The sequence below is a fragment of the Condylura cristata genome, unplaced genomic scaffold (assembly GCF_000260355.1).
Source record: "Condylura cristata isolate star-nosed mole 26May11 unplaced genomic scaffold, ConCri1.0 scaffold00012, whole genome shotgun sequence".
NCBI classification, from domain to species: domain Eukaryota; kingdom Metazoa; phylum Chordata; class Mammalia; order Eulipotyphla; family Talpidae; genus Condylura; species Condylura cristata.
The window spans coordinates 16,483,328-16,499,443 of NW_004567113.1; the positions used below are offsets into that span (position 1 = coordinate 16,483,328).

A 16,116-nucleotide genomic window follows, 5' to 3' on the forward strand; every position below is an offset into this window, starting at 1 on the left:
GTTTTAGGACAAGCAAAATACAAAATACAGAAGCAAAAGTTCTCCTTTAAGTTTCAGTCAACTTTAAAACCATATTCTGGAAGAAGAACCCTTTGCCTCTACATAAAAAAGTTTTAGTATACAATACACCTATTTATTTAAGAAACTGGTATTTCCTTAAACATGTTTTCATTTTCCCTCTTAGTTCCTTAAGAACATTTCTGCATGGTCAGATGGTGCATCTGGGCCACTTGGGTGCAGGTGCTGTTCAGGTACTGAGTTGCTCAAGTGCCATTTAGAGGTGCTTGCCCTGGTTAATGCCTCTCATCCAAGCCCACACATTAGAAGGCCAAAGGGAAGGGTAAGCAACGTCAAAATGATGGATAAATGATGGATAACTTGGCTCTTACTTGGTTCTAATCCCACTGATTGATTTTAAATTGCTACCATGCCTTTCTTCTAAAAAGAGAAAAGAGAAACTCCTGTGTCTTCAAAAATACTCTGGATGGTTATCAGTAAAACTGAAAAAAGTGGGTCTAAAAGTAACAGGTCTTTCTCTTTCTCTTCTGTGGTTGTTTGCAAAGATCAGGCCAAAAGTAAAATGACCAGATACTTCCTGGGTGGTAGGTAGTATTGTTTTATCTGATCTTCCAACAGAAAGATTAGGAGTAAAATTTTTATCTATAATTTGTTTGAAATAAAAACTCAAGACAAGTATTCTCTAGCTCAATATCATGCATTTCTTAAATTTTACTCCTCAGGCTTCATTCTTCTTGACAACAGAAATACAGTGGTCGAAGTTACTAGATAATTTCCAGAATATATACTTCAGGGTTTCCAAAAGGAATTGCTGTAATCACTTCTAATTTTTATTTTCTCTTTCTATTGATCACAATAAATAAGAGAAATATGACTTCTTTGAGTCAGAAAGAGTGTAAGTACATGATGCTTAAAATTATACTCACAGATAATAATGCCATCTTTCCTGCCATTTGAAAATAAGCTATTCAACAAATTAGTCTGCCACTGATCCTTCCCCATTTTATAACTATACTTTCTATTTTCATTAATGTGCTTTCCCCCCCTTTTAAATAGAATATGCTATGTACAAACTAAACAGGTTTTGGTGCTTATAGGCTATCATTCAGAACATCTCTTACTGCATTGGGCTGGAACTCAGTGATGCCTTAGAGGGGGCTCCTAACCTGTTTGTGTTGCTACATTTCACACCTAACAATATAACTTATCCTGCTTTTTCCTTATTGCTGGCAAGAAGTTAAACATTTAAAAGGTTTTGGAAAGATGTTCTCTGATATCCTGGATTTTGAGTCTAGGTAGCTAGTTTTATATACACAAACAGTTCAGAACAGAGACTAAAGAACTTCTATGATGGAGCAAGAGGGGAGAGACTTAGTCAATGTGCTTTTTAAAAATCTCACAACTATCTGTGTCTGCTGAGTGTCTTTTTCTTATTTCTGGTTCACATGAGTGCTGTAGAGTGCTGTTTTTCCAGATGTGATCCTTGGACTGACAGTAACGACCAGTGAAAAATACAACTAAACAGGTCTCCCCAACCTCCTCAAGCAGGAACTATGGGGTGCTGCGCAGAGAAGTGTCTTCACAAGCTTAGAGGTCAATCTTATGCATATGTAGAATTTGAGAACCACTTTTTAAAGAGACTATGGTCTGTCAGAAAATTTGACGTCTGGACCAGCCAGAAGGGAGAAGAAACTGAGAATGTGAAGGTAGAAGACCTCCATCCACGAAAATAGCCTCACTGGTTTTATTTAGTTCAATCCTGATGATGAGCCAGACCACTCCTGGTGATTTCAAAAATGGCCAACTTTGAACCTCTATATGCACTCGTGGTTAGCATAGGTCCATGCTAGCATGGCTTACTAAGAAAATACACAGAGAGTAGAGGAGGCCACGCGAAACAACTCATGATGTCCTGTCTTTGCCCAGAAACTACCACAAATCCTTTAAGTTCCAACTCAAATGTCCACTTCCTCAGACTTCCCTGCTTTCCTGGGCAAAAGGGTTTTGTCCTATGTAGTTTCCCTGTCTTGGAATTTTATTAACTATAATTCATCAGTCTTGGTATCTGTCTCCCATTCCAAGCAGGGGTAGTGTCATATTCACCTTTACATCCAATGTGTCCAACATAAACATTTGTTGAGACAAACAGAATTTAGCAATAAACACATCAACATACACACTGACTAATGAGAGGAGGGAAAGACCGACATTTTTTGACAAGGAAACATGACCAGTGCTAAACAAGTTTCCTGTAATGGGGCCTAAATCCCAGGCACCATGCTGGCCACAGACACTGTCAGTCACTGGACTCTTGGTGGGAGGTGGGAGCCGCATGCCAATGATAACACGCACTGGCACTTGGAAATCTCGCCGCAGAGACACTGCCAGGAACTGTCTCAACTGCCAGTCACTGTGATCTCAGGGGGCCTGTGGACGACACACACCTTCTCTCTTCTCTTTCTCTGTGATAACCACCATGGGCAGCGGGTCCAGGCAGATGGTGAAGGGGGAGGGATGTCAAGGAGAGGGTCACAGACAAGCGTGCATTTCAATTCATGTCATATCCTGAGAGGAGCTGAGACACAAGCTGTGCTTCAGCTAGACTGCAGCTGCCTCCCAGTGAAAGGATGGGCATTCTCGTCGCCTTGGCACTCCATCCCCTTACCCAGTCTTATTTTTTTCCTCATAGCAATGACTTACCTTCTAACAGCTTACATAAGTTTCTCATTGATCAGGTTTCTTACCTGTCTCTCCCAACCAGGCTCAAAAGCACAAGGCAGTAGAGGGTTCTGTTGACTGTCAACTCCCTAATACTTAAAAAATGGTTTGCTAAGCAGAAAATGCTTAGCAAATTTGAGTTCAGTGAATGTAACTTCCCTCCTTCCATTGCTTTGACATGGTTTTACTACTGGAGAATTTTCCATCTCCAGGTTGAATTTAAGGCAGTTACCTTCGCCCCTCTCCCTACATTTCTGTTTGGAATAATTCTCACAAAGCTGCTGTGGGTACCTGTGCCCGTGTTCTCGATGCAGCCGTATCTGGGCAGAGCACTGAGTTTAATGACAGCATCTTCCCGAAGGTTGTCATGATCCTCAGCAGCAAAGAAGTGGTGAAATGAGAGGGGGGCTCTCCCTCCCTCATCAACCTGAGAAAGAAAAGAATGGAGAGCGTCCTTGGGCGGTTGCGCATAACTGCAGTAAAAATAACTGAATTGAAAAGTGCTGCCTGGGTGACCTCCCTGCACCAATTCTACTTCTTTGAGGAGACAGATCCTCTCTGGATGGAATGAGGAATGTGCAGGCTGCTGAAACCAGGCAATTTTTCAGCACCTCTCAGAGCTACACTCAGATTCGGTAACTCCCTTCAAAGTTGTGCTTCCTTCAATGATGGATCAGGTTATAAAGCAGCTCTGCCCCATTCTAATCATCCTCCCTGGCTCAGTTGCTGACAGCATGGCTGCCTTCCCTCAGAATCAACATTCAGAAGCCTGCAACTAGTCGCTGATCCATCCGGTTCTTTCTCCATCCTGGCAGGACTGCTCTGTCCTACAGTGTTCTCATTTATGCCTCTTGAGTACATATTTATAGGTGTGCAGGAAGAAAGGACTCATGATACCTGAAAGCTACTGCTTATCTGAATGTCAAGACAGAAAATAAATCAGCGTAAGTGAAAGCAGTTATTCCAACCAACTTTTCCCCTGAAAGCCCTGCTTGGTGCGCTCACTCCGCACCCTGAGCTTGGTGTTTCCTGCATGCCTGCTGGGCGTGACCGAGCAACTGCACTCTGAACAGTTCTTGCTAAAAGTAGGAAGGTCCATAATACAAGTTACAATGTGGGAGCTTTTCTTGTTACTGGAAATGGAGGAGGTCTAAGTAGCTTCCCCAAGAAGTGGAAATGAGAATATTAGCACTATTTAAAAACAAATCAGCTTGAAGAATTTTCAGTTGCTTAAAAAACCAGACAACTGAGCTTTTGGCAGTTTGATGTGTATATAGGCAGGAAAAGGGGTGAATTAACTTTTATGGATTCTCCACCATATACAAGCATTGCAATGGGGAAGTGAGGGTTATGCTATCTTATTAATTATCAGGTGTGTAATACCTATGTAACAGTTATGGTTATATTTTAAGGCTGAGGACACTGAGGCTAAGAAAGATTACCTAAGCGATCCAAGGTCACTCAGCTAGTAAGGGCAGAGTCAGAACTTGAACTCGGGTCTAGGCAACTTCAATGATCTGGATTTATTATGTATCCCCACCCTCCTTGTTCCATGGAACTGTCAACATTCAGAGGATGCAGTCAATTTAATGTAAGGACTGAGTTGGGGATAACATCCAGTTCTTCATGTTTTTGTTGCTACAATATTAGATTATAAATTCTTCAAAAATATATATATTCCATTTCTAATTTACTCCCAGTACTATGTTTAGCATGTACACAAAGCACACATTTAGCATTTAAGTTTAGCATATACATAATATAATCAAGCTACATACTGATACAATGATTTATCCCCTGCATGTAATTATTGACATAATTTTTGTAACACTCCTGGTTGAAAACCATGATACTTCCCCCTAGATATTTTGGGGGAAGAATTTGGGAGTCAACTTAGATAGAAACTCTTTATTTACTTGGTCATAGATTGCAACTCTCGACAGCACTCACTGTTGATTGATCTTAGAACTGTTTACCGTGATAAGATCAGCAAAACCAATGACTGGAGGTGGATTCTTAGCCGGGGTGATCATGATGGTGAACATCTGATTGTCCAGATGGTTATGGTCCATATCAGAGACAGAGAACTGGAAGTTATCAGTGACTAGGTGGCCATCAGTCTCAAACACGGCTGAGTACCTATGAAAGCCAAAAGAAGAATCAAATGTATGAGCTTTCACATACAAGCCACAAAGATAGCAGCACCTTTGTTTTGAAAGGGGGCCAGAAACAATATGTTCTTCCCAAGGAGCGACTGGTTAGTTGCTTAGATATTTTTTTCTTTTTGTTAAATATTTTAATATGATTTTTAAAAATGCTGTCAATAATACAAAGTGGTTACATACTGAATTTTCTTCTTGTTGATATCTTCCATTGTAAAATTGGAAACGTCTGAGAGTTCTTCCACCTCGGATCCTGTAGCTCTCAAGAGAGTACCATACATGGGCAGAGAACTTAACCGAATCCATATCTCTGGGTCAGGGGAAGAATCATCCTAATCAGGCAAATATGAGAAAGAATCTGAATGCATATGTGCAAAAATAGTATTTCTAGTAATTCAAGATCAAGGGGGCATTCTTCCCTGCTAATTGAAATCTCTTTTCCTGTGCAATAAAGGAACAGCCTTTCAAACAACATGAAAATTCCTGTACTTATTTCTCCTAAAATGCCTTTTTTGATAATGTCTGCTCTCAAAAGCAGCTCAAGATGAGTGGGGAAGTGTATTTTAGGTACGTGGCATAAAACAAAGAGATGCCCTAGCAACACTTTACAGGCCAGAGATTTTGTTTTGATTATAAGCACTGAGTGAATAAAACATGGCCAGCTATCTGAATCATCTTTCTATGAACACAAATGTAGGCATCTTGGTCAATTTCTAAGGATGGTTTGCTCTTTAGAAACAGGTGAAATTTCATTCTAATATAAAATACAATGATAACGATGGAATTAAAAAATGGAAGTTTTTTTTGTTGTTGCTGACTTACGTCAAGTGATCTGTGACATAACATTTTAGTTTAAAAGAAGAATTTAGGAAATCTTACCATTTTCATTCCATCAGCACTGGACCTATGGGTGCTGAATTCTTAGTATGTCCAGTTTTAGCAAAGACCACTTCCCTTTCCTTCTGCATTATTTGCTAAAAAACATGGTAGGTTTTCTAGGAGCTCTAGCTCCCACTGACTCACATGATCATGAGGGCAAACAACTGATCTCTACAGACTGTGTATCTAGGTGGACATAATAATTGAATAGCTTAATGAGGCAGTTCTTTTTTCTCCAAGGGTATTCTTTAAATACACAAGAGGTAGGCAACATCATGTTTCAGATTTCCCCTTAGACATTCACTTTTTGGTGTAGATGGGGGTGCAGCAATGAAAAAAATGTTGTGACACGAAAATTATGTTTGTACTTTCAGATGCAAATTATCACAGCTTGCTGAATAGACAGGAACAGCATATGAAATGTAAACACCTTTTAGCCTTGTGGCTTGGGGGCAGCAGGTTTTAATCAGTTAACATTTCTATCCCCTGGGCTCTTTTTAAGTTGTTCCTTCTGAGTCTCAATATGGATTCTCCATATTTCCTAATGTCATTTAGCTAGGAAGGAAAACAACTCAAATTCACAGAAGCTGAAGAACTTCAGAAAATTTCCCCTAAAATATACTTTAAAATTTTCTCTATTTTTTTCCAGATGGGTTAGCAAATGCAATATGAAAAGGCTTCAGAATGATTTCTTCCTAATATGATGAGGAGCGGTCTCTTTGAGAGAATTTAAATAGCTAGCTGAGAGTTCAAAGGTATTGTCTTCTGAGATGGTGATATTCTTCAAGGATAGAGCTCCTGGTTTTGGATTAGACTAGATAGCTTGTCAATTCCACACTGCCAATGAAATTTGCCAATGAAATGCTATTTCTAGACAGGCACATCTTATTATAATGGTTTAAATCTCAAATGACAATTGGATTTGGAAAAGGGTGAAAACAAACTTTCCCCCCTGAAAATGCTAACATAATTGAAAAATATTCTTATTTGGGATAGCCAAGATATAGTGAGTGAGTGCACAAAAAGGCCTAAGAATTGAAACCTTGTTCTCAAGTAACTTTACTACTGAAAGACCTCCTTACCCCTTTTGAATGAATTAATAATATATTAATAATGTATATACCCTGAACTCACTGCCCAATAAGAGTACAGAGATTTGATAATTCATGTTTACCTATGTGCTTCTTTAGTTTACACCTGGAAATTACTCTGGAATGTTTTTCTCAGGTCCTTGAATTTCTTAACAAAGTTTGTATTTTAATACAAAATTTATACACATATACACAAATCATAATACACACATTTATATATGTATGTCAGTTCTTTTTTAAAGTTATGAAAAAGGAGTTAGATTCTACTCCTATAGGTTTTATTTACTTATTTTTTTAACTCATTAGTAGATTACTAAGATACATCTGTATTGTGTGTAGCCATCGGTCATTCATTTGTAGTGTTCTGGAATATCCCACAGACTAAGTGTGTCACAAATTATCTACTAGTCTGTTGATGGGCTTTGGACACACTTCAATATTTTTGTTATTACAAATAGATGGAAAACATAGCATGTTAATATTGTGGGGCATATCGTTTGGTGTACATGCAAAATTTCTCTTAGGTAGGAATCTAGGAGTAGAAAGATGAAGACATATGAATAGTTATCCTTATAAGACAATATCAAAGTCTTGCCCAAAGTGGTTGTTCTAATTAGCAAATTGTCTCCTGTAGATCAATTTACTCTCCAAAACGTGATCTCTTCATATAATGATTCTGTCAAAAGAAAACAGCAGACAGTCCCCAATTTGTGATGGTTTGACTTACTCTTTCCTGACTTCATCATGGTGTGGAAATGATATGCATTGAGTAGAAGCTGTACTTCAAATTTTAATCTTTTCCTGGCTAATAATATTCAGCACCACACTCTGTCAGTTGGTGGGTATTGGCAGCAAATCATAGCCCCTAGTCAGTCACGTAAACATGGCAGTAAAGGAACAAGTCTCTGAAGACTGTTTTCTACTTTCCACACATTACTCAACAAATTACACACACTACTCAACACTTTATTATAAAATAAACTTTGTGCTAAATGATTTTGCCCAACTGCAGGCTAATTAAATGTTCTGAGCACATTTAAGGTAGCTAGGCTAAGTTACCATGTTTCATAGGTTATAAGTATTAAATGCATTTCAATTTACATGGGTTTACCCCAACCCAAGTGTAAGTTGAGGAAGACTGCAACTTTAGTTTGCTTTTCCTGATGACTAAGAAGGTGAATTATTTTCTCATATAAATTTTTCTTAAATTTATTGCTCTATGGATTCATTTTCTAAAGTTCCTTCAAATGTCTTGCTCATTTTTCTGGAGGATTACTTTTTTCTTCTTGATCTGCAGAGTTCTTCATGTTTTCATTATTTTTGGTTACCTATATTGCAATTTTCTCCCCCAATTTGTAACTAGATAATCTTCTGGATATATGTTGTATCTTGGAGAAGATACATTTAATTTTCATATAATCAAATTTATGTATTTTTTATCATTAGCACTTTTTGTTTCTCATTTAAGAAATTCTTCCTATTCCCAATATTATTGAAATACTCACCAATATCCTAGACAGCATTATAAATTTTTACTTATGGCTTATTAAGTAATTAAAGTACTTCATTTGTTGGAAGTAAATATTTGTGAAAGTTATGAGGTAATGGTACATTACAGTTCCATGTGTGGGTCTATTTCTGGACTCTCTAGTATGTCTCTGTCCTGTGCTTTTTAACGAGAGATTTATTAAAAAAAAAATTGATAGCCCTGCCCAACTATCATTCTTTTTTAGAATTTGGACCTTTGTTCTTTATTATATATTGTCAAATATATCAAAACCCATAAAATGTTCATTGGTGTTTTGTTTACAACTTAACTGAGGAGAAAGATCACTTTGAGGAAGAACTGATATTTTTTAAACACTAAATTTTCCTATTCATGAATATGGCATATCTTGTCACTTATTGTCTTTTCTTTCTCTTTTTGAAAAAAGATTTGTTTTTGTTTATGCATTCAAGAACCGGGGTACAGGCCAGAGGTGTTGGGGATGAGAGGGTTCATCAAAAACTGAGTGGGGAACAGAACAGGCAGATCTACTGAAATATACTTCTGAGGGGAGCAGCAAGAAAGACAGGAGAGGTCTTCTGTGTCATGTGGGCCAGCTCCCTGCCAGGGCATCAAACTCATGCCTCAGTGGCTGATAATAGCTTCATGGTGTAGAGACTTGAACCTTGAGCCATCAGGGAGGCCCCATTTATTGCATTCTTTTAAAAATGTGTCAATTAAGTACTATAATTTTCTCTATTGAAGTATTGCCTTATTTTTTATTACATATAGAATGAATGGACATGATTTTTGTAATGCTATTACAAGTGGAATCAGTTTTGTAGTTACACTTAACTGTCTATTTTTGATTATGTAGAGTAATGCTATTTATTGTTTGTTGATCACTGGCTCCTTGTTAAATTTGTCTTCCATCTCCAATAATCTTTTTAGATTTTCTTAAGGTTCAGTCTAATATCAAATTTCCCTACAAGTTACACAAGTTTTGTTATATTTATTAACATTTTAAATTGATATTTTATTTATTTTAAAGATTTATTTATTTATACATACAAGAACTGGGTACAGGCTAGAGGTGCAGGTGGGTGAGAGGATTCATCAGAGCCAGAGTGGGGAGCAGAACAGGCTGACTGACTGAAATACACTGCTGAGGGGAAACAGCAGGCGGGTCAGGAGAGGTCTGCCACGCCATGTGGCTGCAGATAGCCTCATAGTGTTATGCTTTAATGTGTGCACCACCAAGGAGGGCCTTAAATTGATGTTTTAAATTGGTATTTTAAATTTATGTAATTTTGGCTGGTATATAGAAAACATTATCAGCTCCTTGAGATGAATCTTTTATCATCCTCCCCAAGTTACAGAGAAAAAATACTAGATGAACTGAGTTGAAGTAATTTACAAAAGGTTACTATGTTGATAAATGGTGAGCTTGGATTAAAACCCATCCATTCCAACCACAAAATCCTTATCATCCCTACCCTACTTGTTTACACTGGCTGTGGATGCCAAACTGCACCTAGTAAACTATCATCAAGAAGTACATTTCGGGCCCTCCCTGGTGGCGCAGCAGGTTAAAGCACAGCACTAAGAAGCTTAAGCCACTTCCGCATGAGTTCGATCCCTGCCTGCCCCGGAGGAGATCCACATGGTGTGGCAGACCTCTCCTGACCCGCCCGCTGCTCCCCTCAGCAGTGTACTTCGTCGATCTGCCTGTTCTGCTCCCCACTCTGTCTCTGGTGAATCCTCTCACCCTCCGCATCTCTGGCCTGTACCCCAGTTCTATGTGAATAAATAAATAAGTCTTTAAAAAAAAAAAAAGAAGTACATTTCATGGAATCCATTTTTGCCTTTTATTTCTCCCAATATGATACCACTTCTGTGTGGTTAATAAACCTAATGGAGAACAGGCTCACCAGCCCCTATCATTTTATATTCTGCTCCATTTCAGATGACTTTTTCAACTTTTCTGGGTGTTCACTGCAAATTCACTAAGTGGGAAAGTCTGAAAATTTTTCCCCATGAAACTAAGTACAAATTCCTTCTACAATCCTCAAAGAAAGTTAGTATATAAGAGAGGTAAGTCTTTAAATATGCTACATGTTTAAAAGGCAAGAATAGTTCTTTTGGAGTCTTTCTGCTCCAGTGAGTAAATTCACATTCAATCAATTTTTGAAAATACCTGTTCAGTTGCCAATGGGCTTGCATTTTGATATGCAGCTTATAATATGCAGTTAATGGACAGGAACTGCTCTGGGAGTGCTATTTTGGCCTGTCAAACATTTTTCAAGCCTTGGTGATCTATTGATTAAATCTGTATTCATACATTTTTATGAATTCATGAGTTTCGTAAGATTCAAAAGACCATAACCTATGGTAAAAATCACCTGTCAATTAATAAAACAAAACCAGAGCTGTTCTGAAACTATACTAGACCCATGAGTAGAATCAGGATGGAGTAGAGTTCCCCATAATTTAAGAAAAGACAATTTGAGGGGAAAAAAAATCTGTGCTAAAGCAATTGAAGCAATTGTTCCCAGACCAATGCTTTATCTTATATGCTACTATTCAGAACTAGATTTTATAGCCAGATTCTTTTGCCCAGAAAAGCACTACTTAAAACCACATAATGTTTTGAAAAAAGGCCAGATCATTGGCTGGAATGTTAAAGTTAATAAAGGAAAAATGTGATTCCTCCAAATAATCATTCCTATTTTAAAACATTTGTTAAAACTATTCATTACCACATTTATAGAGTTCAACATCTGTTTCAAACATATATAAAAAATAAAATTAATTATCCTCATTATCCTTAACTTCAAAAGCAGAATCAAAGGAAGATGAGTTTAATTAACCAGGACAATTTAACAAGCTAAGGCCAGATGGGAAAAATAACAACAAACAAACCCAGAATCCTTGATTCTACCTTTGCTCCCTTAAACCACAGCTTCTCTTGGAGAGGACAGAGGACGAGTCAGTAATCTTGCCTAGGAAATCTGGCAGGGAGGTGCTGCTGAAGTGGATGCAGCATTCTGCCCAGAGCTGGACCTGAGACAAAAGCTGTTAAAAGGTGGGCTTTCTCTCAGTGGGCCATGAAATACCATTATATTAGTCATTAATCAGTAAGTTCTTTACAATGCTTTTTCCCTAAAATCCCCATTCAAAATATAATGGATGGAGCTTAAAAAGTGAAGAGTTGGGCTTTTCTGACATGGGCATAGCATGTCATCGACAATACCCATCCCTTTACAAGTTCATCACGTTTCAACAAAATTTGCTCACTGACTGGTCTTTTCTTGAATTACTGGGAGGAGCCAGAACAAAGAATGTAATTACTCCTAAGAGTAGAGCTATAGGCAAGTTGAGAGAAAAAGTTCTTTACATGGCTATATACCTGACACTTGAAATATTCAGCCATGACATTGACATTGCTTTCTAGTCAGCCCTGGCAGAGGGTGCTATGGGAAATAAGAGGTCAGAGTGAGGACTTACAACGTAAGCCAGGTGTGACCTTGTGATTACAGCAGTACTTTTACTGGGGACAGAAATGCTCAGAGAGGCGCCTCTGGCCAGCTGAGGCCCTGGATTCTCTGACAGCAACACCGTCACTCCCACTTCCACCGTTGTCACTGAGAAGCCATCTGTAACCGAGATCTCCATGCTGTCTTCCTGGGTAGCAGAGCCATCATGTAGATACTGAAGGGCATTTTTCTCAATATCTGCATATGTGAAAGTGTCACCTTTCAAAATAACACAAATTGCAAAACCAAATTACTTCTGTGAATAATGGTTTCTGTCACATAACATCTTTGTTCTCAGGATTTCAGAGTATGTACAGAATCATAAACTCGGAGTTAGAAGCTGATTAGTCCAACCATCCACCCAAGATAGGACTCCCTTTACAACATCCTTGAAAAAGGGTAGTTCTGCTTAATTCTAAAGGTAGCTAATTTTGTTGGAAATAATTCTAATTATCTTTAAAGTTATTAATCATATTGACCCTAAATCTGCCTTGTCCGAGATCTACTCATCACTCTTAGTTCTGGAGAAAGAAAGAAGTCTCTTCTTTTCAGCAATCCTCTTGCAATTTAATGTGGATAATGAAAGTTTTTGAAAAAGTTAAAAAATAAACTATACAGAGTTTTAATTGGGAGTGTGAGGATTTTTTTAAAATTATATACTTAAAGTTAGAAAGCCAAATTGTATAAGTTTAGAATACTAATTCATGATCAGTTTGACAGGTGTGTGAGATAGTTTCAAGGTCAGACAAGTTAGGGCAAGTCAGAATTAAAAATAAAAAAATTTAAACTGAAGAAGTTAGAATTTTAGATTCTTTAATATATAATATTAATGTTTGTTTAGTCATGGAATCTTTTTTTATGAGAAATGCCACTCAATGCCTTGGTCCCAATGATTTCACAGAGCACAGATGAAGATTTTTCTTCTTACATCACATATTGAACTCTATTTCTAGACAGATATTTGATTCTAATAACTGATGTTATATTACTTGAGACTTAAATACTTATTTTCTGTATTCATCTCCTAAGCCTTCTCTTTCTACACTGTATTGCGATTTATAGGTACTATCGGGATTATATCTTGAAAAGTAGTACAATCAGTATTTTACAAATATTTTTGTCTCATGTTAATTACAAAAATATAGATTAAGTATAAAGCTAAGAAAAGTAGGATATGATTTATATACTTCTACAATAGTTTTTTTATGACACTTATTTTTTAGGTAATTTTTTTTTTTTTGAATTCTGCCTTGTGATTCCCAAGTGCTTATTTGTACAAATTTGATCTACCTTCATGGAGATCAAATTAGTACAAATTTGATCTACCTTCATGGAGAAAAGAATTCTCCCCTCCCTTTGCAAGAATATTCAGAAGAATCATTATCAGACATGTATTAGGCTTTATGTAAAGGTTTTGAGAAAGTATGTATTGTGGGAATAAGTATATCCCAAGGTGATGACTTTGAAGGAGACAATATTCACTGTGCTATATAAGGGCAGACTATTAAAAATTTAGATTTACTGGTATTGTTTGTGCTTTTCTGTACTTTCTAGCCAATCAAAGCATATTATTCTTTATAAGTGGAGAAAGTACAGTGAATATTATTTTGGAAATTGGGTTATATTACTACACCATTACATTGCAAATATGCTACTTAAAATTGGTTTACTTTTTTAATGGATAAAATAACACATATTCACACTATAAGAGTTGTAGCACTGAAAATATAATTAAAACTCACACACCAAATTCAGCAAGGCAATTTTACTCTATCAACTAACCACAGGATTGTGGCAGTTGCTGTTAAATACATTTATTCCAAGCTCCAGAAATCAACCCATTTTACTTACAGCTTGAGAAAAACAGCTTGGGGTGTGAGTATTGGCCCAGAAAAAGAAGTTCCAAATAGCTCAGCCAATGAACTCAGTATGAAATTTTTTTTCTTTCCTAGGGCATCCCCTCACAGTTTGTCCCTCAAAGGTACTTCTCGTCTTGAGGCACATAACACTGACTGTGGAACAAAAAGTACCCCAAGCAGAACCAACAGCTACCTGCAGCCAGGGACCCTTGAAAGTCAGCTGAGGACTTCAGCAGCATACCATGCTGCGGAGGTTTGCGAAGCTCAAAGAAGAGTTCTTCAGAGGCTGTGTCCGTATCTCTTACTATCAACTGAAGTCCTGCATCCCGGAGAATCAAGCACAGTGAGAAGATGTCCACATGAAAAACTTTAAAGTCTATATAGTTTAAAGCCACAGGTCAGGCTGGAAGCCACCAGTGGGAAATATGATGGTTATATGAAAGCCCTGTTTAATTCCAATTAACTCTTAAGAGTGAAAGCCACTAACGTGGTCAATTTTTGAATTACAAGTAGACTCTTCCAAAAGTTAATTTATAAGTAGGTAGTTCTTAATTCAGAAAGCTTTTCTTCTTTCATACAAATGAAGACAGATAGGTCAGTCCTGACCTGCTAGGGTAGACTTTCTTTCAGAAGAAGTTTTTCCTTTATATTTTCTCTTACTTTCTTTTTCTGAATCCACAGAAGTGCCAAGTTATTTTAAGAATGGCTGTTCTGGCCATCACATATGTAAGAAGGAGTGGGGGAATGACTTGTTTATTAGTATGTATGGCAGTTAGTTTTAGGTCAACAACCCTATGTAAAAATTGGACAAGTCTGTTAGAGAACATGCCTAACGAAAATCATTGCATTTATTGTTTGCTCTAAAAATATCTTTGATAAAAGCAACAACTTGCAAAAAGTAAATGTGTTAATGGGGTAAATAAAATCATATATGAAATAACTTGGCCAACTCTTAAGTTTTCAGAACTTCTGAAGGTCATTGTGATCTGTCATTTTCCTGTTACTTTATTTTCTAAATAGAAAACAAGAGAAGTCATTGAAATTTGCGCTCCTCTACTCTTTTCTCTGCTGTTATTTTATATTTTAGTGATGGCAACAAATCAAACTTCTTGCGACTGGAAAATAAATTCTGTGTTGTATTCTATCACTGAGCATTGGCCTCTGAAGGGTTTATTTCCCTTTCTCTGTGCTGCTTCTATTTGCATGGAAATGGGCAAGAAGAAGGATATAGATGAGAATACATGCAACTTCTGGAAGAGGAGGTCACTGCTTTTTTGTAAACATCAAAAGGTTTGAACAGGGACCTTTGCTGAAATATGGTTCCATATACAAAGCCATGTTTCTTTCAGGATCCCAGTTCTTACCTACGGAAGTGCTGCCTCCTGGGCTGACCTCAAGCATTGGAGCTGTGACCTGGAACACTGGCAGGTGCTGTTCGATGGGAAGTAAGTGAATGGTGAGGGCCATTTCTGGACTTGTGTGTTCCCCATCCGAAACTAAAAAGGAAAATGCACATACATTGATACATACGCACAAGTCAACTTGGAGTCTGGTCATCTATAAATGCATTGCCAGAAGTTTTTTAGCTATCTTAACACTTTGAAGAGACGGTTACAGATGGAAAAAAGAAGCAAGCAAGGAAGTTCAGTGAGCTATTCTCATAAAGCTTTTTTCTGCCAGGTAACAAAAAGGCTACAGGACTATCACAACAAAATACTAAGAAACAAGCTTCAGAATAAAGTGCTATTAATAAATGTTAGTGCAGAGGACAGTAACACAAAATACACATTCTTAGATGATGCTGATAAAGGCTTTTATTTAAGAATGTTTTTTTTTTATTAAATGCATTCTCCCAACATGCCAAGGAAATATGTTCTTTCTAGAAATCTCCTTTGAATGTATCTATTTCCTTGGATACATATTTTTAAAAGGACAGAAAATATTCAAACACATGTCTCTAATGGCACCTTTCTGTAAGCAGACCCATTTTTACCTAGTCATTATACACTGTGCAGTAAATGGAAGACATTTTTGTGAACAAAACTATGACCTTAAGGTTTTATTTCCCTGGATTATCTGATATCTAAATCATCACCTAAGGAAAATGAAAGCCAGAAGTTTTTTTAAGATTATTTTAAAACTTTGAAGAGATGGTTACTAATGGGAAAAAGAAGCAATCAAGCAAGTTGCCAGTTACTTGGCAGTAGAGGGTTACTGGCACCACCAACACCATCACTATGTTTATCCACAGTGGCTATAGAGGAACTGTGCAGGGACTATTTTAAATGTTATGATATGCTTGCATTCTGGTTGGTAAGAAGAAACTGGTTTTCTTCTGGACTTAATAACAAGTCTTTAGGAATCTGC

General features: G+C 37.3%; 1 protein-coding gene across 1 annotated transcript in view; it reads right to left on the minus strand.

Annotated features, from left to right (window-relative positions):
* FRAS1 (Fraser extracellular matrix complex subunit 1) overlaps nt 1-16,116 on the minus strand; it is a 412,381-nt gene that overhangs the window by 77,512 nt on the left and 318,753 nt on the right. Inside the window, exons 36-41 of the mRNA XM_004681192.2 lie at nt 15,114-15,245; nt 13,943-14,068; nt 11,862-12,109; nt 5,082-5,230; nt 4,713-4,875; nt 3,028-3,163 (exon numbers count right to left, since the gene is read on the minus strand). Coding sequence (XP_004681249.1) covers nt 3,028-3,163; nt 4,713-4,875; nt 5,082-5,230; nt 11,862-12,109; nt 13,943-14,068; nt 15,114-15,245 — 954 coding nt within the window. The remainder of the gene's footprint in view (nt 1-3,027; nt 3,164-4,712; nt 4,876-5,081; nt 5,231-11,861; nt 12,110-13,942; nt 14,069-15,113; nt 15,246-16,116) is intronic.